We start from the raw sequence: 23,087 nt of genomic DNA, 5'->3' as shown, positions 1-23,087 counted from the left end.
AGGGAAGCCCTGTATCTTTAATTCTAAAGAGGGGCCAAGTGAACTGACTTGCTGCCTCCCTCTTATCCTCCCCTTGCCCATCCTCTGAGAGAGGTGTTAACTGGAAGAGGGAAGAAAACCACCCGGGAAGGAGCACCCAATGTGTGCTGGGTGCTGGCCTGGGGTATGGAGGTGCTATTGTTTCATCTCATACAAATGAGAGACCCGAGGCTCTGAGAAGAGAACTCATATTGTCAGGGCCGTGCAGCTAGAAGTTTCGGGGCAAAGCCTTAAACCACAAGCTCTCTGCCTCAAGAATCACATTCTTTCCATGACAACATCTGGCTCCTGCTTCACCTGTGAAATGTACAAAAGCAGTGAAATGACCCAGCTCAGCCTTTGAATAATTGATAGGTTATGTATTTCCATCTGGTAAAGAAATCTATTGAGGTCACTCCTTGGATGGGACAAGGGATCCAGCTAAGGCCCTGATGGCACAGCCATGGTCGGAAATAGGGCAGACCCGGCAGACTTGGCCAGGAGCGCGGTGCACCAGAGACTGGGGCAGACAGACGTTTGCAAACGGGGGGAGCAACAGGCCAGAGCCAGCATGGAGATATATTTTGTTTGGCATCCAAGTGTTTTAGAAAAATTTTAATTAGTCACCAATATTTAAAACTCAGGAAATTTTCTGTAAAAATCCAGGTTTCCAGTTCTTCTGAAGACCTGATGAGGCTGAGCCCTCATTGCATTGAGTAGCAAATGGTCTGCGAGGAAGCAGCAGCTACCCCTTCAGAGGGGCTCCTGCCTGTAGGAGGCTCCACCCCCACCTGCCCTTGTCCCCTTCCCTGTACAAGTGGGCTTCCGAGGTGGCCAGGGGCTGGGGGTTTACTCAGAGCAAGGATGAGGAGTGGGGGTGGGGTGGGCGGCATGGGTAGGACCAATCCTAATTGTTGGTGGCCCCCTAACCCTGGAAGCTTGGCATTTCCACATGCTGTGTTTATTTGGTCTTCCCAGCAACCCTGCGAGGGCTCCCTCCCAGAAATGGCAGGTATCTTGTCTAACTGGTCAGTGATAATACTCAGGACTCACACACAGACCTTGTGACTCTCCTTTCCGGTCCCTGTGGCCTCTCCCGTCTCCCTGCAGCACTTTCAGCTGTCACACTTCCATCTAGACCCCGGGATTCCGGGACTGAGCTCTGGGGAGGGGACAGGGCAGGGGCCATGCTTCTCAGACACACTCTCGTGATCGTGAGGCTTCAGGACCTCTGGACTGCCCCCTTTGAATCTGGTGTCAGTCCCTGGACCAGAGCACCCTGAATTGGGACTTGGGACACTCTTGGTCATTCATTCAATCAACAAATGTTTATTGAACAACTCCTTGGAACTCCCCTGGCCAGATGATACAAATATGAGCTGCAAATGATAAGACAGTTTTGATCCTCAAGGATCAAAGCTTGGTGAGGGAGACAGGCATCTGAGGCCCATCATTGTCAAATAACGTGGCCAGTGCACTGCGAGAGGTGTGAACAGGAAATGATGGGTGCACAGGGAAGGGGCTCTCGCCCAGCTGGGGATTCAGGAAGGCCTCCTGGAGGAGGTGATACCGAGCTGAGTCTCAAAGGATGAGTAGGAGTTAGTCAAAAGGAAGAGCATTCTGGGCAGGGAGACTGCCTGGGCAAAGACTGGCGAGGAGAAATAGGACCTTGAGTCAAAGTTCACTCCTTTGAAATGGGAGGGGGATGTGGCAAGGGCTGGCGAGTTAGGGGCTGGGACATAGGGACACGGGACCGTGACAGTCCCCAGAGAGCCCTCTGACCTCAGTGTAGCACCTGGGCTGGGGGCAGAGGCCAGATGGGAGGGTGCTGCAGTGGCTCGGGTGAGAGAGGGCAGTGGCCCGGTTCAGGCCCAAGGTAGCGGGGATGGTGAGGGGAATAGATTTGGACAGTACTGAGGAGGGAGTCTTGGCAGGTTTTGAGCATGGATTAGATGTCCACGGTGAGGGAGAGGGAGGTAGAAAGTGTGACTCACAGGTTTCCAGCCCGCTGAGCTGTGCCACCCAAAGATGCAAGATCCCAAGCCGAGGAGTGGTCTGGAAGGGGGCAGTGGAGGAGGTGCCCGTGGAGGGTCTCCTGCATAGTGGGGTCTGGCATACTGGAGGACAACCTGCATACTGAAGGATGAAGAGATTTGGGAGTTGCCAGCATCCAGGAAATTGAAGCGATGGGCATGGATGTGTGGCCCGAGGGCCAAGGGCCGACCCCAGTGAACAAGAACATTCAAGAGCGAGGCCTGGAGAGGCTGAAGGTGATTAATAATACAGACTCTGGAGCTGGTGACCCAGGTTCAAATCCCAGCTCCACCGCTCTTCCTAACTGGGTAACTGAGGGCAAGTCATTTCACGTGTGCCTCGGTTCTCTCGCCCGAAAAAAGCAGATGGTAATTCCTACCTGACAACCTGGCCAGAAGTACATGCACCAGCCCAGTTAAAGTGCTGAGTAAGTGCTACAGCGCATCAGCTCCTGGAGGGATGGAGGCCTGGGGGGAGTGTGAAGGAGACGTCAGGCGACCCTTGAGACCAGTGTGGCAGACCCCCAGAGGAGAGGGGACCCCCGCCAGGCCGTGCCCCTCGGCGTCTGGGGTTTGGCAGCGAGGCGATGTCTGGGCCCTGGCGAGTATGGGCCTGGTTCAGGCCTGATCCCCAGGCAGGGAGTGAGTGGGAGGTAAGGGACGGAGATGGCGCTGGGTGGCTCTTCTCCTCAGGAGTTTGGCTGAGGAGGGAGGAGGGAGGCACACACATTTCTAGGATAGGTATCGAGGGAAAATAAAATTCTTTGAGAGGCAGAGGCTGATGACACAGGATTCAGTCTCTGAGGAGATGGAGGATGGGAAGTTGGGGTTGTTTATGCCTGATGGCCCCAGTTTCCTTAGAAAAGGGGGGCCTCTGAGAGGAGGAGGATGGGGGTAGAGGCTTCAGGAGAGAGGGGATGGCCAGCCCCGGGGCAGAGGGCCGGAGGAGCTGACCTTAGTCCTTGGTGGGCGGGTGGGGGTCAGGCTTCCAAGGTGATGGCGGCTCATGACAGGTCCTGGGTTAAGACTCTGTTGTCCAGATGGACACAAGGGGAGTGTCTGTGAGGGGTGGGGGCCACCGGGTGATTCTGGCAGGAGCACTTGGCCAGCTCACCTGGGGTGGTAGCAGCAGCCAGCTGGGAAGCGGGCTGTCCCGAGCGTGCGTGCCCCAGGAACACAGGACGTTTCTAGGCTGGGTTCCCTTGATTTCTTGCCTTTCTTGGTTACCTCAGTCCATGGGGAGCACTTGTGGCACACAGTCCCCTTCCCCTATCAAGAGTGACCCTTGCCTGGCTGGGGTCTCTACCCTGGCATTGGCCTGTTGACAGCAGTTTGGTGTGCCGCTTTCAGCCTGTCTGGCCGCCCTGCCCTGACACTGGGCGGTGGGGAAGGAGGACGCGCAAACAGGTCGGCGGCATCCAGGTGGATGGCTGCCTTGCCCTAGTTCACTGCTGAGTCAGCGCTTCTGTCCTGGAGGTGGTGCTTCTGCTGGCGCAAGTGGGTCCAAGGGTCCTGTGTGACTCCCTGGGGAAGAGGTGCTCCAACAGAGCCTTGGGAGGCTCTCAGGGATTTGTCCAGGGCCCAGACCCCTCTCTGGGGACCTTGTGATTCAAGCCGAGGGGCAGCTAGCTGCCCACCATGCCCCACCCCTGTTCCCGCTGGGGGCACCTTCCAGGCCCTGACTCCGCAGGGAAGCTGGTATCTTCTGGCCTAGTCCTGCTGGGGCCTGTGGGCGGCGGGCTGTTAAGGCCAGGTCAGCGTCAGCTGTGGTGCCCCCGGAGCCACAGTGGAGGGAAAGGTGGGGCGGGGCTCTGAGTCACGGCCCTGCTGCAGCGCCTGGTTGGCAGGATGGGGACTGCCCAGGGTGGGGATGGTGCTGAGCCCTGTTCCCATCTCACCCCAGAGAGCTCCAAGCTTCCGGCTGAGTCACAGGCCAGGGGAGAATCTCTAGATGAGGCTGGGGGCTGAGTTGTTCCTGCATCACTTCCTGCTGAGAGCCCAGGCCCTGAGGGTGTGGGAGTGGGGCTCTGCAGGTAGCTCTGACCCTCTCAGAGGGTGAGGGCGGGCGAGGCCCAGGGTGGAGAGGGCTCAAGGCCTTGAGGTGGGACAGCCCCAGGCCTACCGCCATCCTGCCTTCTTGGAGCCCTGGAGAAGCCACTGGCTCAGGCCTGCCCAGGCTAGATGGGACGGCTTCATCCCACCTGGGAGAACTGGCCACGGCTTCAGGCAGCCCGGCTTTCTCTGCACTGGACTAGCCCGCTGGGTAGAGGGTGTGGAGGATGTCTGAGCAGCACAGGTAGCCCAGGAGACCGCACAAGACACTCTCTTTCCACACAGAGAGCAGGGTGGACACTAAGACTGACCCCGAGGTGGGCCAGCACTCACGGAGCTGAGTGCACAAACACCTCCTTTTAGTCGCCTCTGCAGATAGTACCCCAGAGCGAACACACAAGCATGGACAAGCCCTGTGGTAAGGTGTACATGCACACAAACACACACATGGGCAAGCTGAGGCAGGAACCCCACTCAGAACACCGCCGAGCAGGAACCACCTCTTACACACCGCATGGGCCCGTGACACCGGCCCGTGTCTGAGCTGTTGTTCTCTGCTTGGCCGTGAGCCCCTCGTGTGACCAGACGCAGGCCTAGGTTAGAATGGCCCAGGACGAGTTTGTTAGCCATGAGGAACAGGGAGGCCCAGCTCTTCAAAGCAACCCTGTTTCTCTGGCAGCTCTCGCTGGGCTGGATTTTCCTGCAGGGCTTTTTGGTTTTGTTTTTGATCCACTCAAGTGTTGATCGTGTGCCAGATACTGTGCCAACACTGGGATAACGTGTGCGAAGTTGTTTTGAGTAAAGCTCCCAGTAAATGTGGGTTATTATTATGTATGTTATAATTTACATATATAATCTCATTTCTTTTTGTAACAATCCTATGAGGCGAGGTGGTATTATCCTCATTTTACAGATAAGGAAATTGAGGCTCCAAGATGTTAAGTGGCTTGTCCTGGTAGCAAACTGACAGTAAGTGACAGAGGCAGGATTTGAACCCAGGTCTCTGTGCTTCTAATCTGTGTCGCACTGAGACTCCCAGGTGGTAAGCCAGCCCCACTGACCGGCCCTGGTGAAGTCCACAGGGCAAGAGGGATTGTGGAGGGCCAGGCCTTCAGGACACCATGGCTTTGAGTCTGAGAGACTCAGGGCAGAGGGGTGAAGAGGCAGCATCCCCAGGATGGGAGTGCGTGGTGTGAGGGGCCCCTCGCCCGTTTCTCCCAGGCGTTTTCTGTCCCTTGGCCGTTTCATTGACTGGACTCCCAGTGTGACTGGAGGAGGTGTGGGGGCCTCTTGAGCAGCTGGCTTCTTCGGAGGGCTGGGCTGGACCAGGGCTGGGCAGCTGGCGCCCTGGCTGGCCCTCCAACCTGGCTGTGCTCTGCCTGCATGACCCTTGGCAAGTCTCCCCACCCCCCCCAAGGCCTGAGTGAGTCTGAGCTGCCACCTGGACTGAAGCTTATCTCTGACCTTTGGCATTTCTGTATCTGGACAGATTCCAAGAGCAGCCTCCTGCCCAGACTTACGGGACCCGCCTGGGTAGAAATGCCCCTCCTCTGTAGGCAGATAAGCATGGGCATATGTGAGCCAGCCTTGCTGTCAGGAGCCTGGAGGGCTGTAAAAGATGAGGAGGGACTGTGGTAGCCATTTGCCCTGGTCTAACTGACTCCTTGTGAGCCTGCTGGGGGTTTTATTTTCATTATCCCCATGATGCATATGAGAAAACTACAGTTCGGTGAGATGACGTCCACACTGCCCTACAAAGGACCTACCTACACGGTGCTTCTCAAAGTGTGCTCCTTGGGCCTCCAACTTCAGAATCCCCTGGGAGCTCATAAAATTGCATGTTCTCAGGCTCCATCCCAAGCCAGCAGCGTCAGAGTCTCCAGGGTCAGGTCGTGGATCTAGAGTTTAGATCTTCCAGGTGCTTTTGCTGCATCTTGCAGTTTGCAGACCAGGAGTCCAGGGAGGAGACCTCCTGAGCCAGCCTTTGTGTACGTTGCTTAATGACTCTGAGCTTCAGTTTCTTCATTTGTAACCTGGAGATAGCAGCAGTTCCTACCTCACAGGATCATCGTGGGCACCCAGGGAGTTAATATCTGCAACATGTTTACCCAACACCTTCCTGTGGTGGCCAACGGGAGGGGTCTCTTTTGGGGGGGCGGTTCTTCCCGGACCAGAATGCAAAATGGTCAGTTTGCTTGTTCCAGAAGGCTGACCAGCTCATCAGCACAAAGTACAAGCAACGTAACTGGGCCCTAATTACGTGTTGGGAAACTTTCTGGTTGGGGAAAGTAGGGGGTTAGTGCTGGAAACTTTCCTTGGGCCTCCCAGTATATAGAGTGCTGATAGGAAGTGGTGAGGAGTTGGGAATTTGAGGCAAAAGACCTGGAGTCTAGTGTGATTCTGGACTTAAGTGTTCAAAGAGAGGCCTTAACTTCTCCAGACCACAGCTGCCCTATGTGGTTTCAGTAACAGAGTTCAGGTTCCGGACATTAGGCTGGACTTTGCCCTGTGAACTCCCAGTGCAGTCCCTGTTTCGGCTCTGGTCATAGAGTGACAAGCCACCTAGCTTCAGGTTCCCTGTAGGTTCCTGCACTGGTACCTTGTGATACTACCCTCCCTCATCAGGAGGGGAACAGCCTTGGAAACTCTGTCATTCCTGTTTGCTGGTGGGATGTCCCAGTATATGTGCTTAGGAAGTCCTACCGAAGGGCTTCCTTCACCATTAGCAACCAGGTAAAAAGCTTGGCTTCTCCAGAAAGGCTGGTATGTGTTCTTCCTCTTGAATAATGAGGACAAGGTAACCTGATTTCCGTTTTCTCTTTGACCACTGGGAGGCTCAGCACTAAATGTGGAGCCCATCTCTGGTAGCTATGTGAGGACCTTATGACCTGCTTATGTGAAATCTGTCCTTCGTTTCTGGATTAGATGTTTTCTTCAGATGTGTTTTTTCCTCCACTCCTGATTTTAGTGTTTATATTTTACTACCTTCTTTTCTTTGTGTTTCCTTGCCCTTTGTGGAACCAGGCTGGGGGTATGTAAAAACACTCACCATGTAAACACACAGGAAGCTGTCTTCTCAGCTGCTTTGTTGGCATGTTGCATTTTTTGCTTCCTCAGCTTCGTGAAGCTGTTTGTCTGCGTGGTTGCAATCCACTGGTCAGTTAGAAGATGCCTGGGGTTGGGTAGGGTGGCTGCTTTTTGCTTGTTTTTCTTTTCTTATCAGCTGCTTTGAATTTTTAAAATAATTTCTCTCCAAATCCATTAGTCACTGAAAGCACAGATGGTATCGTGGTGGATAGATGTGTGTGTTTATTTTTGTCTTCTTCCTTTTCTTCTAATTTATTTCTTTAGCATTGCACAACTATAACCTGTAGAATCCAAAAATGATAACAAGTGCAAAGGGAAAAAAAATTACCTATAATTCCACCAGGGATACCACTTTCCAGCATTTTGTGATTCACCCTTCTGGATTTTTTTCTATGTTTATATTTTTCCCACAAACAAATAGAATCTAACTATGCATACTCTTTTATAACCTTCATTTTCATTTAATGAAAGATACTTGAAATTTATATCAAAGATAGATGCACATAATTTTTTTTTTTAAGCACAGAAGGACTTACTGTGAAAAGCAGTAACTGCCTCAGTCTTCCCCAGCCCCAGGCCTGGGTAAAAGGGGCAATTTTAATCATTTAGACTTCTTGTTATACAGTGGTTTCCTCCACTTAAGTAAAATGCTTATCCCACGATTTCTTGGCTTATCTGACTTACTGACTTGCTGCTGAGAAAAATAAAGCTTTCCATCAGTTCCATCACCCTTCCCCACTTCCTCTAAACATTTTCTGCCACTGTGTTTGGTTACCTTTGCAATTTAAAATAAGATACTTAAGGACTTCCCTGGTGGTCCAGTGGTTGAGACTCCCATCTTCCACTGCAGGGGGGCGCAGGTTCGATCCCTGGTCAGGGAACTAAGATCCCACATGCGGCGGGCGGGGGGGAGGGGGTGGAAAAATAAAATAAAATAATATACTTAAGCCTCAGTGTCTTGTTCCACTAACCACGGACAGTCTCTGTGGCCCTCATTGCTCTCAGAGGAAGATATGGAGACTCGACTTTTTCCTTGACTCCCCTGGCCCCCAGCATCACAATGCCTGTCTGTTGTACATTCAGTGTAACATTTACATTCTGTTTAATAACCATAAATCTTCCATGAGTGACTGCGAGGCAGTATAGTTGAAGACCAGCGCCCCATGTTTGCATTCCTCTGTAAATCACCCCACAGGAGTGGGCTGTACTTACAAGTCCTTCTCTTTGGGTCTAACGCCACTCAAAGGAGAATGTTAAATATACTTTCCTTTCTTATATTCTGTCAGGTGCTCAAAATCCATCACTTCATATTTTAGCTCGCTTCATATTTTGACCATGCTTTTTTACGTAACTCTGTTTGCTTGTTGGTCTGGAGTTTCTAATACAATAGCATTTTACCAGCTGTGTAGTATTCCAGCAAAGGAAGTATTTGGGTTTATTTTCACCCTGTCCCCTGTGGTTGGACATTTAGGTTGTTTCAATTTTTCATTAACGTGAATGGTGCTATAATTGATGTTCTTTTACGTTCATCATTGTGCCTTTGTCTCGTACAGAATGTTTAAGGGTTCAGGAATGCTGCTCCCCTTAAATCCGATCACCTTGTCCCCAGCCCCATGCCACCCACTGCTTTGCTGATCTACCTTCAATCAGATCGGCGCATTCTAGAGGTTGGTATGGGAGGGGGGGCCCCCAGGTAATGTCCATCGATCGTCCTCTCTCCAGGCTCTGAAAAGCGGTCACTGCTCAGATTTGAAGTGGATCACATCTCCAACTATACAGCCCTCCTGCTGAGCAGGGATGGCAGGACTCTATACGTGGGTGCTCGAGAGGCCCTCTTTGCGCTCAACAGCAGCGTCAGCTTCCTGCCAGGCGGGGGGTACCAGGAGGTGAGATGATGCCCGGGGATGGCTAGCCTGGGTGGAGGGTGCCAGTGGGGAAGATGGAACTTCTGGGTCCGAGGATGATGCAAACAGGAGAGGGGAAAGGAAAAGAGGGGCATATCCTTTGTTCCCACTTGCACACTTACCTTCCCCTTTGTAATTCCCCAGCTGCTGTGGAGCGCAGATGCAGAGAGGAAACAGCAGTGCAGCTTCAAGGGCAAGGACCCACAGGTGAGCTAGCACCTGGAGGTGACCTGGGCTGAAGGAGGGACGGAGGGTGGTAGATCTGGGCCCGGGATGGAGGCAGGAGGTGGGAGCAGATGCAGCGAGCTGTGGTAGAAAGGGCATAGGCTTCTGAGATGGCCAGACCTGGGTTTGAGTCTCAGCCCTACACTTACTATGTCTGTGACATTGGACAAGTAAGTAGATTTGCCTCTCTGAGCCTTGGTAAAATGGGGATAATGATGCCTGTCTCACTGGACTTACCATGAGGATTCAATGAGCTAATAGGTATAAGGCACCTGGCACATAATAAGTGCCAAATAAACATCAGCTTCCAGCATGAGCAGTGATTGGGTGGGGGTGGAAGTCTGTCCTGAGGGTGGTGCCTAATGTAGCAGGTCTGACATAATCCTGGCTTGGTTTTGGCCAGACCACTGGGTGGGAGCCAGTCCAGCCTGGGTTCTCTGGGAGGACTCCCCACCATTCCCAGAGGCCTTCCTGGTCCTGAGTGCAGCAGATGGCAGTTAAGGTGAAGGCAGAAGAGCACCGGACTTGGGGTCAAGACACAGGTTCAAGTCCAGACCAACCCCGATTTCTTTTATTCAGCAGAAATGTATTAAGCACTTGCTCTGTGCCCAGGTGCTTTTAGACACTGGTTATTATATCATTGTGAAAAAGAAGGTCAGGTTTAAAAGGTGGTCAGGTTACACTTCATTTAAAAAGTGACATTTGAGCCGAGATTACTTGGCTCAGATGAGGTGAGGGAGTTGACATGGGGGAGGAACAGGACTGTAGATTTCACTCTGAGTGAGGTATGTGGGGAACCACTGGCTGGCTGAGCAGGGCAGTGACATGGTCTGGCGTGCGTTTGCAAAAGGCCGCGGTGGTGGAGAGCGGCCTCGTTGGGGTGAGGACAGAGGGAGAGAGACCAGTGAGGGGCAAGAGGCGATGGTGCCCGGACCAGGGTTGGACCAATAAAGGGAGTGAGGAATGGTCGGATCCCGGAAGTATTTTGAAGATGGGGCCACCAGGATTTCTTGATGGAAGAACCGGGGTGGCGGGTATCAGAGAGTCAAAGCTGGCCATGAGGCTCGGGGCCTGAGGAGCTGAGAAGGCGGTGTAGCCGTCAGTGCAAGGGGGCAGGTCCCGGAGGAGAGAGTTTTGTGGGGAACAATCAGAAGCTCAGTAGACACACTGTTAGAGCTGTTAGACACGCTCGCGGAGGTAATCCGCAAATCTGGGGCCCAGGATTCAGGGCTGCGTGTTTCCTCCTGCTCTGGGCGTAGCTGCCTCACCAGGTGGGGCCGAGACAGCTCAAAAGGGAGGGATTCTGTGCCTTCACCCCAAACTGAAGAGAAGTTTTCCAATCACGGAACTACGTGAGGCCCAAGGTCCCCTCCTGCGCACACGCTCCGTGGTCCTCCATCTGCTTTGCCCCACGAGGCTCCTGGAGTCTCGTTTACTCCAGGATTTGAGTACTGGGGAGCAGAGGCCTCACCCCCAGGGCTGGCCTTGCGTCCCGTGGGGAGGGCTCGGCGGTGCCCCCTGGTGGCTTGCTTGGGCCTGACATCCTCCTCCCTCCTCCAGCGGGACTGTCAAAACTACATCAAGATCCTCCTGCCACTCAACAGCAGCCACCTGTTCACCTGTGGCACCGCGGCCTTCAGCCCCGTGTGCACCTACGTTGTGAGTTCCCCTCCTCACCCCGGGCTCGCCTGCGGCTGGCCTGGGAACTGCCTGTCTTTGTGCCCCAGGGAGCTGGTCCCTAGCACTGACCCCTGCTAAAGGGCAGGGCCCAGGGCGAGGCTTCTTGACAGCAGTGGGCCCCGAGAGCCCTGAGGCCCCAGCCCCAGCCCTGATGGCCAGGTTGCCCTGCAGGGGGCGGCAGGGGGTGGGATTCCCCAGGCACAAAAATGCTGGCTGACCCACAGTCACGCCCTCTTGCTTCCTCCAGTTCTTTCCCCTGCTCTCACTCAGTTCCCGCCAGGCCACCTTGTCCACCCTCCTCAACACACGCATACCATTACGTTTCTGCCCTATGCACACCTTCATAAAGGGTGGCATTTTGAGGCTTTGGAGCAACCAGCTTTAGAGTCAGACATACCTGAGTTTGAATCATGTCGCTGCCCTTTCCTGGCTCACATTGCCTTTCTAAGCCTCCTCTCCTCTCTGTTACGTGGGGCAACAGTGCCCACCGCGTCAGGTCCTGGTGAGATGGTGCTGGGACTGTGCCCCGGGTGCCGGGATGAGAAGGACGGCCCGTCAGACCCCTCCCTTCCCTCCAGCACACCTCCCTGTTCTCCCGCCGAGCCCGCTCACTCCCTGGCGTTCCCCTGAGCTCTCCCATCTACTCCCCTGCAGAACATGGAGAACTTTACTCTGGCACAGGATGTGGTGGGGAACATCGTCCTGGAAGATGGCAAGGGCCGTTGTCCCTTTGATCCCAATTTCAAGTCCACGGCCCTGGTGGTGGGTGAGTGTTGGGGGTCAGGGGGGCAGGATGGGCTCATTGAGGCTCCATGTGAGGGCGGGCAGGGGAGCAGGGTGGGCCCCAGGTCTGAGCTGGTGGGTCCATGCCACACCGATTCCCAGCGGGTGCGGCGACCCTGGGCTGCCCTCGGGTTGGCTTTTCTTAGTTCCTACTCCCTCCTCTGTCCTCCTCAAACAAGAAGGGCAGCACTCGTGTCACTCCGGGCCTTGAGCGGGAAGGGGCTGTGCTGAGGGCTCATTCCCATGGGCATGTCCTCTTGGCAGATGGCGAGCTGTACACTGGAACAGTCAGCAGCTTCCAGGGGAATGACCCAGCCATCTCACGGAGCCAAAGCCTCCGCCCCACCAAGACTGAGAGCTCCCTCAACTGGCTACAAGGTGAAGTCCTCTCGCCCCACCCAGTGGGCTGTCACGGGGCCTCAGTGGGGGGGCCCTGTCCACCCAGCAGGGCCTGAGAACAGAGTCTCGCCTGTCTGGGATTCCTGGGCTGACTCTATGCTCCCCACTGGCCCCCACAGACCCAGCGTTTGTGGCCTCAGCCTACATTCCCGAGAGCCTGGGCAGCCTGCAAGGGGACGATGACAAGATCTACTTCTTCTTCAGCGAGACTGGTCAGGAGTTTGAGTTCTTTGAGAACACCATCGTGTCCCGCATTGCCCGTGTCTGCAAGGTGAGCGGGCCGGGCCATCCCAGAGACCCCGAAGGCTCCTCGGGTATAGAACCAGAAGGCCCCGCACCTGTGGCCTTCTCCTGTCCTCCAGGAGGAACGACTTGGCTACTGGCTTTTCTCTCTCTCCTTTTCAGTTAAAATGTCTGTTTTTCCTTATTTATTTTAAAAAACATGAAAATGTAGAAAAGTACACACGAAAATCACTTACAAGATAAGAGGCACCGTGGTATCATGATTAAGAGCATAGACTCTAGAGCCAGGCTGCCTGGGTTCAAACCCTGCAGGTCGTGTGATCTTGGGCAGTTTCCTTACTGAGAAATCAGTTCATTTCCTTCTCTGTTCAGTGGAAATCATAACAAAACTCCCTCAGGGTTGTTAACAATCTGTGTAGGGCTTTTAGAGATGTGGTGAGCAACCACTTGTTGTCGACTATTGGTGTTATAATCCCACCATCCTACCACAAGAAGTTAGAGTGTTCCTTGCTAATTTTTTTTTTTGGCACGTGTGTAAATACACACATTTATATTATTTAAAACCATGTACAAACAAGAGTTATACTGTAATGTAATTCTTTAGCTCCCCTTTTTGCTCAGTGGTGAATCGTGACATCTTTCCACATTTGTAGATAGACTCCCCTTCATCCTTTTCCCTGGTGTCCCACAGTAAGGAAAGCGCTGTCATTTACTTAGCTAGCCTCCCGGTGAGGGGACCTGACGGCTGCCACCTCAAGTCTTCTTGATGTGAAATGGACTCAGGCCTGGCTTTGGGTCTGTCTGGTTCTTCCTGGTGTCTGTCTCAGCCACCGCTGGGGAGGGGGCAGCGAGGAGCACCAAGTGTCCCACCCCTGCTCGTGCCTAAGCCCTGGCCCTCTCTCTCTCTCCCAGGGTGATGAGGGGGGCGAGCGGGTCCTGCAGCAGCGCTGGACGTCCTTCCTGAAGGCCCAGCTGCTGTGCTTGCGGCCTGACGATGGCTTCCCGTTCAACGTACTGCAAGACGTCTTCACGCTGAGCCCCAGCCCCCAGGAATGGCGTGACACCCTCTTCTACGGGGTCTTCACATCCCAGTGGTAGGGCCCCCAGGACCTAGCTGGGAACGGGGTTGGGGGGATGAGTTGGGGCCGGGATTGGGCCCCGCTGGCCTCATCGTGAGCCCCAGGGCTGCTGGGCTAATCTGGCCACTTCCTTGGTAGGCACAGGGGGACCACAGAAGGCTCTGCCATCTGTGTCTTCACCATGCGGGACGTGCAGAGGGCCTTCAATGGCCTCTACAAGGAGGTGAACCGCGAGACGCAGCAGTGGTACACCGTGACCCACCCGGTGCCTTCGCCCCGGCCCGGCGCGGTGAGTGCTGCCCCTGTGCTGGGAGGATGGGTCCCCAACTGTGCTGGGATCACTTGCTTTCTCCGAGTTTGTTTTCTCACCTTGAAAGTGGGGACGAAGCCCAGGCCTGCTTGTCTTTCTGAGTTAGATGTGACCATGAATGTCGGGGTGGCTTCAAACCTGCTTTAGGCCGCGCAGGGGTGTCCCCCATCAGGACACTGACTGCATGTGCCTCTCCCCAACTCTGCCATGAGCTCCTTATTCATTTATTGAGTGACAGGCCATGGGGAAATAGTCCTTTCTTCTTTCCTTCCAGCCTCATGGGCTCCCCACAAAGCAGACCTTGAGACAAGGATGTGAGTGCCAGCAGTTTTTAGGGGAGGTGATCCCAGGAAGAAGCAGGAGGGGACAGGATTGTGGGAAGAGGGGGCGGAGCTAAGAAAGTGTGTGTCACTGAGCTGCTACTGCTGTGGGCACCTGGAGCTCGTTCCCTGGGGCCCTGGGAGGCTGCGTGGAGCACATCTCAGCATTGTCCCACTGGGGTGTTTGTCACCAACTCCTGTGCAGTTGAGGGTCACTCCAGGGTATTAATTCCTGGGGCTTTTACAGAGAATGACCTGGGGCAGAGAGAATCAGGAAGCGCCCCTGGCAATATGGGAAACTAACTGCAGGCACCCTCATGCCCCTATACTAGGAAGCCTTGGTCAGCCAGGGCGTCCTGAGAGAGCACTGCCAAAAGGATGCTACAGGAGCAGGAAGTGTGGTCATGCTTCTTGAGGCTTGCGGAAGGGGGTGGGGGAAGGGTGGACAGGAAGGAGAGATGGTTGGTGGGCAGAGAGGGGGAGACCCTGGCAGCTGGGGCCCTTGGGTGCCCCACACCCTGGGCTTTGCCCTTAGGCCTGTAGATCAGTGCGCTGGCTTCGCAGAACTGGAGTGCTGTGCTGTGGCTTCCAAGGGCGGGGCAGGTACCCCTGCTGTTCACTGGGGAGATAGGGCTGGCAGTCCCAGTGGGATTTGCGGGACCCACATCCTGCTTGCTGCCCTGAGTGCCACTCGCCTCAAGCCACCGCCTTCTCCTTCAGTGCATCACCAACAGCGCCCGGGAAAGGAAGATCAGCTCGTCCCTGCAGCTCCCCGACCGTGTGCTGAACTTCCTCAAGGACCACTTCCTGATGGATGGGCAGGTCCGCAGCCGCCTGTTACTCCTGCAGCCCCAGGCCCGCTACCAGCGTGTGGCTGTCCACCGCGTCCCTGGCCTGCAGCGCACCTACGACGTCCTCTTCCTAGGCACTAGTGAGTGCCCACGGCAGGGCAGGCTCAGAGTCAATGGGGCTAGCTTTTGGGACATGGGCCTCAGGCTCTGCGCAGGGCCTGAGTGCTGTCCATGTTGCAGGTGACGGCTGGCTGCACAAGGTGGTGAGCGTGGGCTCCGGGATGCATATCATCGAGGAGCTCCAGATCTTCTCATCAGGACAGCCCGTGCAGAACCTGCTCCTGGATGCCGACAGGGTGAGCAGAGGAGGAGTCCGGGCAGCGTGCTTGGGGTGCCCGACCCCTGCCCCAGCCAGATAGAGAGATCCAGGCTTCTGGCATAAGCTCTCAGAATGTGGGGGCCCGGGAGCATGAGAGGAGGCCCCCTGTGGGTGGCTTTTGTGTGCACTCGAGCCGGGTGCAGCTCTGGGTGGTGGCCCTGGCTGCCTGTGCCTGCTTCTCATCCCCCGTGCCTGTGCAGGGACTGCTGTATGGTGCCTCACACTCGGGTGTGGTCCAGGTGCCCGTGGCCAACTGCAGCCTGTACCAGAGCTGCGGGGACTGCCTCCTGGCCCGGGACCCCTACTGCGCTTGGAGCGGCTCCAGCTGCAAGCACGTCAGCCTTTACCGGCCTGCGATGGCCTCCAGGTGAGAGCTCCTGAAGGCCCCACCCACTTGTCCAACCCTATGCACTAGGCCTCCGAGTGCCTTCCCTAGGCCCTCTGTGGAGTCACCACACAGCCTCATTTGTGTCCACTGTCTGGGAATAATTATTAATCAGCTCCCCTTCTGACTCTCATCAAGTGTTGTAGTTCAAATGATAAATTATGTTTGCCTTACCCATCTGTAAAGCAGAGACAAGATTTGGTAAAGTATGAAATATCAAGAGCTATGAAAAGCTTTGCAGGAGAATGTCGATTGGCACGTGAATGTAGTTAAGGAACAAAAAAATAAGGGCTACATAACAGTCCGTTAACAAACCCATTAAGGGAATTCCCTGGCGGTCCAGTAGTTAGGACTCTGCGCTTCCACTGCGGTGGTCACAGGTTCGATCCCTGATTGGGGAACTCAGGTCCTGCAAGTGGTGTGGCCAAAAACCAACCAACCCATTAAAAACTGTTTTCAAAATCACTTATTTAGATTTAAAATTTTCATATAGAAAAAAAGAGATAAAATTAAAACTACCCTAATCCTACCACCTAGAGAGACTTACACTGAGATTTTAATATATATCCCCCCAGATTTTTCCACATATGTGTAAAATAAACAAAAATACACATATTTTAAGTAAATATGGGATCTGTCCTATTTGTAGTGTACATACTTCACTCAAGGGGATACCTGGTTCCAGTTTTATATTTCAAAACACCATGTATGCGTATACATATGTACACCTGAAGGCACACTCAAAAAAATGCTGCCTGCCATTCTCGCTGGATGGTTGATTGTGACTTTCATAATGTATTTAGCCTTTGTGCTTGTTTTTTTCCGGTTTTCTAAAAACAAATCAATGCATGTACATTGCTTTAAAAGAAACAGGTATATACATACAGATACAGCTGTCCTTCCAGACTTTTTCTAAGAGCTCAACTCACTGCTTTTGTAATTCAGGGAAGTATTACAGTACCTCTTTTTTTTTTTTTTTTTTAATATTTATTTACTTGGCTGCACCGGGTCTCAGTTGCAGTACACAGGATCTTTCGTTGCAGCACAGGGGCTTTTCTCTAGTTGTGGCACGCAGGCTCTAGAGTACGTGGGCTTAGTTGCCGTGCGGCTATGGAATCTTAGTTCCCCGACAGGGATCGAACTCACATCCCCTGTGTTGGAAGGTGGATTCTTTACCACTGGTCCACCAGGGAAGTCCCTACAGTAACTTTTAACTGAAGTAAATACTGTGTAGACAGAGGAGATGCCGGCACAAACCCTGCGGGGTGGGGAATCCACCCAGGGAAGCTGCCTGCCTTTCACCCCCACTTTGGGCCTGGTGGTCCCTGAGCCCTTCCCCAGGCCCACATCTGCAGGGCTGCGTGAGGGCATGTGCTGCACGGAGGGCGAGCAGATGCGGTCTTGTGGGGGTTCCTGGCCCATCCCAGACTCTTCTTTGGTCCTTAGGCCATGGATCCAGGACATCGAGGGAGCCAATGCCAGGGAACTCTGCAACACTTCCTCGTCCAAGGCCCGGACTTTTGTACCAAGAGGTAAGGTGCCCCGTCAGGGTGGAGGAGATGTGGGGGGTCTAGTGTGCCTAGAAGGCTCCTGCAGCCACTGCTGTGTGTTAATGCCTTTCCTCACTTCCTCACCCCTTTGGCCCTGCAAGCAGGACCCTGGCAAGTGAGACCCCCAGTCCCTGAAGTCCCCAGAGTTGCTGTTACAGCAGGAGGACCATAGCGCAGAGGGAGGTGGGTGAGCCTGGGGCTACCGTGGACATCAGTCCCCCTTTACCCGGGACTGTGCCTCCTTTGCCTGCAGGTGAGAAGCATTGTGAGCCAGTCCAGTTCCAGCCCCACACAGTGAACACCTTGGCCTGCCCTCTCCTCTCGAACTTGGCAACCCGGCTCTGGCTGCACAACGGGGTCCCCATTAATGCCTCGGCCTCCTGCCGCGTGCTGTCCACCGGGGACCTGCTGCTGGTGGGCAGGCAGCAGGAGCTGGGGGAGTTCCAGTGCTGGTCGCTGGAGGAGGGCTTCCGGCAGCTGGAGGCCAGCTACTGCCCAAAGGTGGTGGAGGACGCAGTGGCAGACCGAGCAGACCAGAGTGGCAGCGTGCCCGTCATCATCAGCACGTCTCGGGTGAGTGCGCCGGCCGGGGGCAGGGCCACCTGGGGTGCAGACAAGTCCTACTGGACCGAGTTCCTAGTGATGTGCGCGCTGTTCGTGTTCGCCATGGTGCTCTTCATTTTATTCTTCCTCTACCGGCACCGAGGCGGCATGAAAGTCTTCCTGAAGCAGGGGGAGTGTGCCAGCGTACACCCCAAGACGCGCCCAGTGGTACTGCCACCTGAGACCCGGCCGCTCAATGGCGTGGGCCCCCCTAATACCCCACTCGACCACCGAGGCTACCAGGCTCTGTCGGACAGCTCCCCAGGGCCCCGGGTCTTCACAGAGTCAGAGAAGAGGCCGCTCAGTATCCAGGACAGCTTCGTGGAGGTGTCCCCGGTGTGTCCCCGGCCCCGGGTCCGCCTGGGCTCTGAAATCCGGGACTCTGTGGTATGAGAGCAAACTTCTAGAGGCAGCCTCCCTCTAGGGGGCAGGAGTGCTCAGAGAGGGTCGGCTGGACCCCTGCTCCTCGTGGAACACAGCCACAGCCGCGGTGCCCAGCCCTCGGGAGCGATGGAGCCAGCTTGCCTGGTGTCAAGCGACAAGGCCCCTCCACCCCAGATGGCCACAGCCCCACAGGGCCTGGCTGAAGATCGGGGCCTGCCCGGGTGCTCCTTATGAAACTGAGCCCTTTGTTTCAAAACAGTTGAAAATGTGAAACAAGAGAAAACAGTGAGAGAACACAGAATGCCATGCACACGGCCGGCCCAGTCTCCGGACTGGGAGGGCTCATCCAAAGTGGTTGTTGGAGACAGAGTTGGACATCCCACACCAACTGGCCTCGCCTCTTCCACCTTCTGCCTTATCCTACTGCCACAGGCTGCCCCTTCTCACGGCAGAGCCAGGGGCCAGCTCGGGCTCCAGTGGGTCCAGCCTCACCAGCTGGCCAAGTTGTGGCAGCCATCATCCTGTCACCTCAGGGACCGGAGGGCCACGCTGGCACCACAGCCCTCACGACGCCCTGGGCTCAGACCCACCTCCTGGACCTTTCCGGCCTGTATCAGGCTGCGGCCACATGAGAGAGACAGAGGGTAGCGTGAGCCCAGGAGAGAGTATATGACAATGTACACCTTCCCTCAGAATTCCAGAAGACTGTTGCCTGCCTTCCTCCATCCCAGCCTGCAAACCTGTGTCCCTTTTCCCCACACCAGCCCTGGCCTCCTCTTCAAAACGAGTCCCCAGTTCACCCCTACACCTTGCAGCCTCCACTCTAAGGGATGTTGATACTGCCCAGCACAGGGGCCCTGAGTTTATGTGGGTTTTGTATTCTTTTTAATAAAATGCACTTTACTTTTTTTTTTTTTTTAATAAAATCTAAAGAATTGAAATTGAATCATGCCCCTTCCAAAAAGCAAAGGACTGTTGCTTTTTGAGGCTGGTATAGTTCTTTGAGTTCTGGGAGGTTCTAGGCCTCCTCTTTCAGGTGCTAGTGGGCCAGACCCAGCCCAGCCTGGCCAACCACACCTCCCAGCAGAGCCAGGTTCTTAAAGTGGGGAGTTCAACCAACACACTGATGGGCGGGGGAGGGGATTTGTTCACTTTACTTCAGTCCCTTTACTTTGTATCCCCAGTTCAGTTCAGGGATGGGGCACAGGGGACAAGGTCTTGAGTTTTCTTGTTTTAACTTGAAAAAAATTTTTATCTTTAAAATGATCATACAGTAAAACTAAGTTTTTTCTTTTAGTACACAGTTCTGCAAGTTTTAACACATGTATAAATTCATGTAACCACCACCACAAATCAGGATACAGAAGAGTTCCACCCCTCATGTTACCCTTCATACTCACACCCTCACGAGAGGTGGGAAGCGTGGGGTACAGCCTGACTTCCTGCTGTCCGCTTTAGATCCTTATTCCCAGTGTGACCAAAGGCTCCTAGAAGTCCACTCCTTCCTCATGCCAGTGTTTCTAGTGTCACACAAAGGCCCAAAACTTCTAAACCTTTATTTTTGACTAGTAGAAACACAAACAGTGATGACAATGACAGAAGGGAGGAAGCCTTGACATGGAGGACCCTCCCCTGTCCCAAGCAAGACTGCGCAGTGCCACCTCCAGGCTGGGCCAGCTTGACCGGCCCTGGCAACACAGGGGTAACCTTGGCCGTGGCTCAGCAGTGGAGTTTCTTCGACAGGGTGCTGGGGGACACGCTGTGGCTCCTGTCACAGGACAATCTTAAAGGAGCTGAACAAAAGAAGAATGCATTGGGTTTTCTGCTGGCAGAGGAAGGTAGGGACTAAACCCAAACTTCCCTACCTCTCCCCCAAGACCCTTTGGAATGGGCTGTGTCCCATATCTGTGAGTCTCCTCTAGAAGAAGAGCTACTCTACTACATTCAGAGGAAGCGGGAGGCTTTCTCTAACCCCAGGTACCGCCTCCCATAATAACGTCGCAGACTCAGTGCAACAAATGAGCACCACAGTCATACCTGGCAAAGTCTGGTGAGCGGGAGATGACATGCTGGAATTCAGAAAGATTGATGGTCCCATCCCTGTCAATGTCAGACTCTTCTAGGATCTGGGAAAGGGAAAGCTTCAGGCCAAAGCCCAACCCTTCCCTCCTGCTCCCCGGCCCGGCCCAGCCGAGCCCGGCCCCGTTGCTCACATTGTCGATGAGCTGCTTCATCTCTGAGGCACTGAGCCGTGTGTCCTCCCCCTCTCCCGTGAGGCAGTTCACGAGCTGGCTCAGGTCTTCTCTGTTCAAGGTTCCGTCATCATCAAAATCTAGAAAGCAGACGCAGGAAGCCAGAAAGGACGTGGTCAGGATTAGCTCCAAGCTCCTGACCCCCAGCTCCCAAGCAGTACCCCCACAAAGACCATGTTGGAAGGGGTGGTGTTCCACCCGGCCCCTGGTTCTTACCGAAGATGCGGAAGGCATAGTGGGACTTGATGTCTGGGGTGGCTGTGTCACTGAATACACTGAGGAGGTCCAAGAAGTCCTCAAAGCTCAGGCTGTCTCTGGTTGGGGAAGTGGAGAAGACCCTGCAGATTCGCTCCTTGAAGGGGTTGGCCTAGGCAAGAAAGCCCTCTATGAATGCCACAGGATGCAGCCCAAGTCACACACTCAAACCCCACTGGGAAACTGGAGGGAACAGTTCAGGCTCTCGAGGGGAGAACGATCAGTGCTTTGGGGCCAGCACGGAGCTCAGGAGGACCAATGACCCAGCTGGGGATGGCTTCCCAGGAGTCAGAGCTTAACCCAAAGGCAGGCCTGGGAGCACAGAAGGAAGAGGAAGGCCTCCTAAGCAAAGAGGACAAGATGGGCTGGTTATTTTAAAACACAAAACATTTCACTGAGCACTTACTGTGTTACAGGCACTAGGCCAGGCACTTTGCATAGCAATTTTCACAGCAGCCCTATGGAGAGCAATCAGCCTCTGGAACAGGGTTTCTCAAGCTTTAATAAGGTAATTCAACTCCTCTTAAAGGATAAAACTTGTTTGAACCTCCAAGAATATGTCTGAGAATCCCAGGTTGCACAACACCCTTCTATATAATTCCCTTGGATGATTTTGGTAAAGCCCTAGCCCCCAGGAAATCAGGGCTAAAAAGGGAAAAGACTAGAATGGGGACCAGTGACCACATGATCTCAAAAGGAGTAGCAGAGGGAGGCTGGGGGGCTGGCACCTTGAGCTCTGGAAGGCTGAGGATCTGCTCCAAGGACACTCGTGCCTGCAGTGACTCCTCCACACTCCGGTGCTCCTGGGGAAGAAGCTCACAAAACCGCCTGTGGGCTCTGGCAGAAGGAGGGGAACCTGTTGTTGTCCTTTCCTGAGTGTATTACATCCCCACTCCTTGCCTTGCTACCCATTATAAACCAGGTGAGGAGCTAAGCCCCACACACAGTATGTCTGAGTCTCAGGCATAAGCCAAGAGGAGATGTATCACAAGACAATATAGGCTGGGAGTCCATTCTTGCAATGGGTATTGACTGTGGGCCCACTGTGTCCCAGGCACTGGGCCCCGGTTCTAGACCTCCTGAGGGATAGAGAGGTCTGGGAAGGAGCCAGAAGTTGGCCCTCAAGAACAAATGAAAAGAGCTGAACCGAAATCTCATTCTCATTTCATTTCAGGAATCTCCTGCTGCTCCTCAAAGCAGCTACCCTGAACTATCTCCTCCTTAGGCACCATCTCATTCCCACTGGGATTACTTTTGCCCAGAGAAGCTCAGTAATCTTCTCACTCAAGTGCCCTGGCCACATAAAGCTTGCCCACGGCTAGGAAGGGGGTTCCAGTCCCAGTTCAAATTCTCCTACTCAGTCTTAGGCAAATTATCAAACTGTTTCATTGTCCCCATACCTCCGTCGTGAGGATTAAATTAGGCAATGTAGACAACCTCGTAGCACAGCCTGGCACATGGCAAGTGCTCAATAAGCGTTAACGGTTACTGTATTATTCAGGTAAAGGAGGAGCCAGGCTCCCCAAGTAGGTAAAGCAGCCCAGAACTACAGCAGCCCCTGCCGGACTGGAGCAGGAACTTCGGTTATGCAGAAGCCAGCGGAGCGAGGTCAAAGAACGCCCAACTTTGGCTGGAAGCTGCGAGGTGACTCCACGGTGCACAGCTGCGGCCGCCGGCGCCAGCGGGGAGGTCGTGCCGGGAAGAGGGCACAGCCTAGCGCCCAGGGCCCTGCACTCCAGTTCCGGGGCTCGGGCAGGCCCCTGCCGCTCCCTCTGGCGGGGCCTCAGTTTGCCCACCTGTAAGACAGAGCCTCCCCCCGCCCCCCACCCCCGAAGTCGTCCCTAGAAGATCCCGGAGGTGAGGTTCGAGACAGCACTTACAGGAGGATCTCCTGTTTGGTCAGGAACGTCAAGTCCTGGAAGGCAAAACAAGACAGGGGGTCAGCGTGCGGCCCGGGGCCAGAGGCCGCGTCCGCCGCCCTGCCGCCGCTCGGGGACACCCCCACCCGCCCGAACGCAGGGCCGCGCACAAACTCCCTGGGAACTGGCGTCTCACGCACCTGGTACTCGACCAGCAGCTCCTTGGACAGGCGACTGCCCGAGCCCCCCATTGCCGCGCCGCACGTACAGCTCCGCCAACTCTTCTCGGGACGCCGGCAACTTTCTCACTTCCGCCCTCGGGCCGCGTCACCGCCCAGTCCCCGCGGCAACCGCTCCTGGGGCCACCGCCCCCAGGCCCGCCCCCTCCTTTAAAGTTCCCAGGCGCTCCCCGCCGGGTTCAGCCAGCTGGATCCCGGCTCTAGGCAGTTACCGGCGAGCTGGAGGCGGGGCCCGCGGCGGGGCCGGACGCTCCAGG

At 54.7% G+C, this 23,087-nt stretch overlaps 2 protein-coding genes across 7 annotated transcripts in view; one reads left to right on the top strand and one right to left on the bottom strand.

Moving 5' to 3' along the window:
* The window catches only part of SEMA4B (semaphorin 4B), a 92,253-nt gene extending 73,082 nt beyond the window's left edge, over window positions 1-19,171 (top strand). For all 5 annotated transcript variants that reach the window (XM_032622023.1, XM_032622025.1, XM_032622026.1 and 2 more), the window contains 13 exons: window positions 8,913-9,076; window positions 9,239-9,301; window positions 10,880-10,978; window positions 11,654-11,765; window positions 12,047-12,160; window positions 12,301-12,452; window positions 13,337-13,518; window positions 13,642-13,792; window positions 14,854-15,064; window positions 15,165-15,280; window positions 15,504-15,670; window positions 17,135-17,220; window positions 17,492-19,171. In XM_032622023.1, the coding sequence (XP_032477914.1) occupies window positions 8,913-9,076; window positions 9,239-9,301; window positions 10,880-10,978; window positions 11,654-11,765; window positions 12,047-12,160; window positions 12,301-12,452; window positions 13,337-13,518; window positions 13,642-13,792; window positions 14,854-15,064; window positions 15,165-15,280; window positions 15,504-15,670; window positions 17,135-17,220; window positions 17,492-18,234 (2,360 nt within the window). In that variant the 3' untranslated portion in view covers window positions 18,235-19,171. The remainder of the gene's footprint in view (window positions 1-8,912; window positions 9,077-9,238; window positions 9,302-10,879; window positions 10,979-11,653; window positions 11,766-12,046; window positions 12,161-12,300; window positions 12,453-13,336; window positions 13,519-13,641; window positions 13,793-14,853; window positions 15,065-15,164; window positions 15,281-15,503; window positions 15,671-17,134; window positions 17,221-17,491) is intronic.
* A 591-nt stretch (window positions 19,172-19,762) lies between these two features.
* On the bottom strand, window positions 19,763-23,028 carry CIB1 (calcium and integrin binding 1). 2 transcript variants are annotated; one of them, XM_032622036.1, is made up of 7 exons: window positions 22,792-23,020; window positions 22,613-22,647; window positions 21,461-21,569; window positions 20,694-20,844; window positions 20,439-20,557; window positions 20,263-20,351; window positions 19,763-20,018 (listed from the first exon to the last, which is right to left on the bottom strand). In XM_032622036.1, exons 1-7 carry the CDS (start codon window positions 22,840-22,842, stop codon window positions 19,997-19,999), a joined length of 576 nt encoding a protein of 191 aa, XP_032477927.1. In that variant the 5' UTR covers window positions 22,843-23,020; the 3' UTR covers window positions 19,763-19,996. The 2 variants fall into 2 exon arrangements, with proteins under 2 accessions (XP_032477927.1, XP_032477926.1); XM_032622035.1 differs by having other exon boundaries at window positions 20,263-20,557; window positions 22,792-23,028.
* Between the last annotated feature and the right edge of the window lie 59 nt (window positions 23,029-23,087).

The sequence above is a fragment of the Phocoena sinus genome, chromosome 2 (assembly GCF_008692025.1).
Source record: "Phocoena sinus isolate mPhoSin1 chromosome 2, mPhoSin1.pri, whole genome shotgun sequence".
NCBI classification, from domain to species: domain Eukaryota; kingdom Metazoa; phylum Chordata; class Mammalia; order Artiodactyla; family Phocoenidae; genus Phocoena; species Phocoena sinus.
Note: the sequence above shows the minus strand (reverse complement) of the source record. Positions and strands in the feature narration are given on the sequence as shown.

Excerpts from the sequence above, each read along its gene's own strand:
- CIB1 (XM_032622035.1), bottom strand. The coding sequence starts at position 22,842 with ATGGGGGGCTCGGGCAGTCGCCTGTCCAAGGAGCTGCTGGTCGAGTAC. Across the intron at positions 21,570-22,612 it reads ACCAAACAGGAGATCCTCCT|AGCCCACAGGCGGTTTTGTG; the intron begins GTAAGTGCTGTC and ends TCCTTCTGCCAG. Across the intron at positions 20,845-21,460 it reads TCAGCCTTCCAGAGCTCAAG|GCCAACCCCTTCAAGGAGCG; the intron begins GTGCCAGCCCCC and ends TTTCTTGCCTAG.